Source organism: Microtus pennsylvanicus, chromosome 15 (genome assembly GCF_037038515.1).
Source record: "Microtus pennsylvanicus isolate mMicPen1 chromosome 15, mMicPen1.hap1, whole genome shotgun sequence".
NCBI lineage: Eukaryota > Metazoa > Chordata > Mammalia > Rodentia > Cricetidae > Microtus > Microtus pennsylvanicus.
The window spans coordinates 12,605,622-12,609,553 of NC_134593.1; the positions used below are offsets into that span (position 1 = coordinate 12,605,622).

The window sequence follows — 3,932 nt, forward strand, 5'->3', positions numbered from 1 at the left end:
CTTAGCCTAAGAGTTTGGGACAAGATTTTTTTTGTAAGGATGAACTAGTCCTGTGTCTTAAAGCTGTATAAGGCAACTAGAAGATCTCAATAAGGCAGGTGACAGGGATTAGCACCTCTGAATCATGGATTTTGACTTGAATCCCTAGAGAATGGGCTGGGATTTCGGCAAGTCTCAAAGGGAGGAAAAGAGGCTGGGAAGAGGTTGGAGTCCCTAGAAAGCAGTCATATAGCCCAAGTTAGATCTAGAGTACATTGATCAGACTAAATTGACAAACCAGAGAGTCCCCAAACTTTTCCATATCTGTGTCCCAGTGTTGGATTACAGGTGTACCCCACAATGACTAAGTTAGAATATAGGACCTCATGTTGTACAGCAAGCAGTTTACACACTGAAACATCTCTCCTACTCCTGATAACTAATATTCACTCCTGTTATAACTTCACAAAATATAAGTAAACTGAAGACTTCTGGAATTCTGCGGGGTGGCCTTTAATCTTGAGATTTAGAAGTAGCTTTGCTAGTTACAGAATTTAAATAGGTTCTAGTGTCCTGTTAGAAAGGGGAAAGTACTAAAATCATTTTCAATAACAATATTTTCACAGAGAAATATAAATACTTGTGAGGTTTTTTTAAATAAAATTATATTAGATTCTGAATGGAGAAAAGTAAATATATGTTAACAATCAATAAGTATTTCTGTTCGGTGTCTCTGCTCAGCAGGGACAGATTTTCTCATGCTCCCTTTGAGTTCTGCTTCTCTTAATTATAAAGAAAGACAAGGAGGCAAGTAAAAGTCTGTGGTAAGCCACAATTTTTCTCTCTGTTCATGAGACTTGAGGCTTATGACCATACAACCCCCCACTTCCTGTTGGGTGCAGTGTAAGAGTTCAGGCAGTACATATGCGCACTGCTGGATACTCAGTCATTGAATGCTGAGCTGAGCAGAGCAGACACACTCATACAGAGGGACATGTGTCACTTGCTTCCCCAAAGCCTGCTTTGTGTGTTGATGGTCTTGGCCTTCTCTGGTACGGATGTTTCACAAACAGCTAATGATACTAAGCAGGAAGCACGGCTCCTGGCAAATGGTGCTTCACACAAACCTGAGGGGGGATAGGGACTGGATGAAAGCAAGCAGAATGTATCTTTAGGGCTTAGGTTAATCTAGTTCCTTCAATGTTTTATTCTAAACATTATGGTTTCACCTCTGTTCTCTAATGTTTCCACAGGGTCATCTACAGCCCAAAAAGCAACTCAAGAACAACGAGCTATAAACAAGAAGGAAGGGGAACAGGTCACCTTGGACTGTTCCTATGAGACAAGTAAGAGTTTTTACCACCTTTATTGGTTCAAACAAACTCCTAGTGGTGAAATGATTTTCCTTATTCGTCAAATTTCATCTTCTCATCACAATGAAAGCAGTGGCCGCTACGCTGTTATCTTCCAGAAGTCAGCCAAGTTCATCAGCCTCATCATCTCAGCCTCACAGGTGGAAGATTCAATGAACTATTTCTGTGCTCTAGGGGAACCGGCTCACAGTGTTTAAAGTGACAGCACAAACTTAACAAATACAGGAGCTCTTTAAGCATAGCCCCTCTGGGAAAGCCCTGCTGAGAAACACACCTGCACACCCAGACAAGAAGGCCCCAACCATGGCTGCTTCGTGTGTGGTCAGCATCAGAAGTATACTTCTAAATAAAGGACTCTTCTATAAAATTTGGAAACAGTTATAATGAGCACCTTTGCTTCTAATAGATTGTCTTGAATTTTTAAATAAAAATCATAAAATCTATGAAAAAAATATTTCTACAGTCAAAATCTCACATTATAATGACTTAAACTGTTGGTTTCTCTTAAAGATGATAACAGCATTCATGCAGGTACTAGCAAAGAACATAATTTCTTTATGAACGTTACACTTAGAGAAGAAGGGCCACCACAAATGAGGTAGTCAAAGATAAATTTTAAGCAATTCACCTCATGAAATTACTTGTAGGTCACTGGGTAGTCCCTACAGTCTTTGTCTTTATAGCTGGTACTGAGTCTGCATTGTTGACAGTTGGCTAAACTGACAGTTGGGAAGGATGGTCCCATCAGGGCAGGCTCTGGGTGTGCTTAGGCTCACAAAGGTCAGAGATCTAGTGAGAGTCACAAGACTCCTTGGAACCTAGAATAAACTTGCCTGTTGTATAGCAGTTTGCTCAAAAAGTAAACCTCCCATACTAAAGGTAAGCACATTAAAACACAGATTGTTAAAAGATAATTAAAACAATGGTATATTTTAAGTTATGATGTTAGAGATGAGGTAAAACAACTGGATGTCCTAAATGGAAACAGTCTAACCCAAAGGAAGTTTCTTATGCTCACAAAGTAAGCAACCCAAATGTTAGAGGAAGACACCAAACTGCCCAAATTCACTATTCTTTTCATTCCATAAGCAGCTATAAGCAGTAACAAGTGCTAAGAGACATTCTTAGACAAGCTGAGCTGCAGAAACAAAGTAGAAAGCAGATATAACTACCTGGGAAGAGCATTCTCACAACTACTGAGTTACCTGTAGCTTGTGTAGTACACTTCAGGCTTCCAGCTTTCTTGAGACAATTTGGAATTTTTTTTTAACAAATATGCTTGAATTTAGAGAAGGAAAGAGCCACACTCGAACTTCAAATTCAACTTGAATTTTTATTTGAGTTTGACCACAAAAAGACCATTTGTCCTTTATGTTTGTATAGAGCAGCAAAAACAAGCACTTGAGAAGGTTTATGAAATTCAATCCTTTTGCAGGTGTGCTACACCATTAGGCCAATTTATTCTTTGTCTTAGGACATTTTCTCTTGATGATTCATGGTTCTTCGGATGTCTCATTTGTCCAGTGATCATTAGTTTCCTTAGTTTGATGATTTTATTCTACTGGAAAGAAAAAAGCAAAACCCTGCTCTCTTCTAATCAAGAGGTCTCTCTTGTTCAAATCTAATATTTATCAAGCTTTATGGTATCTGTGTCTTTTCTTCTCCTGTTACAATATAACACATATCCTGGTTCCCATTCTGAGGTCAATATATCTTTGAAGTGTACAGACTGATTTAAATGAGAAGTTTTTTCTACTATCCAATGTCTTTCCATTACTTTCATTCCTTTCTTAATAGCATTTAAAAATTCAGAGGTAACAAAGCGTTGTGCAATCTATCTCTGGGGCCTCTATTACCCCTTCATGTTTATTAAGCATGTCTTTTAAATTACAATTAAATCTTTCTATAATTACTTGCCATGTAGGATTGTGTGGTATATCTGTAATATGCTTTATGTTGTAATATGCAAAAGAGGCTTCTTTTTCCTAAAGAAATATGATAAAATATTGTCATTATTCATTTGTATAGCTATCTCCATGATGGCCATAACTTGTAACAAATGCGTGAATACAGAATCAGCCTTTTCAGAACTCAAACAGTTGCCCATTGAAATCCTGAATATGCATCTTAGGTATGGTGCATATATTTATTTTTCCAAACTCTGAAAAATGAAAACATCCATTTGCTAAATTTCATATCTTTGAGTACCTTTTGTGTTACTTCTTGCAAGCAATGATGGTTTGAGCATACAAAGAATAAGTAGAACATTTTCCTATACTTTCTTTGGCTTGTTGCCAGGTAATAGAAAAAACTTTCTTCAAACCTCTGTTGTTAACATGGTGTTTCTTATGAAGTTATGAGGCTTCGAGCACATTTCCTATCAATAACTGATCAGTTTCATCATTACCTTTTGCTAGAGGGCCTGGTAGACCTGTATGGGATCTGATATGTGTTATATGCAAGAGATGGTTTTTATTTCTGATTACTTGGTGTAGTTGGGTAAATAACAAAGCTAATTCTGAAATATCTGAAATAAGTTTAGCAGTTTCAATATGTAAAACAACTCTTTCTGCATATTAA

At 37.4% G+C, this 3,932-nt stretch overlaps 1 gene segment (V, D, J or C); it reads left to right on the forward strand.

Annotated features, from left to right (window-relative positions):
* The first annotated feature begins 1,012 nt into the window (after positions 1-1,012).
* On the forward strand, positions 1,013-1,549 carry LOC142836123 (T cell receptor delta variable 1-like). The segment is given in 2 exon segments: positions 1,013-1,031; positions 1,233-1,549. Coding segments are annotated over 2 exon segments (336 nt in total).
* Positions 1,550-3,932: the final 2,383 nt, after the last annotated feature.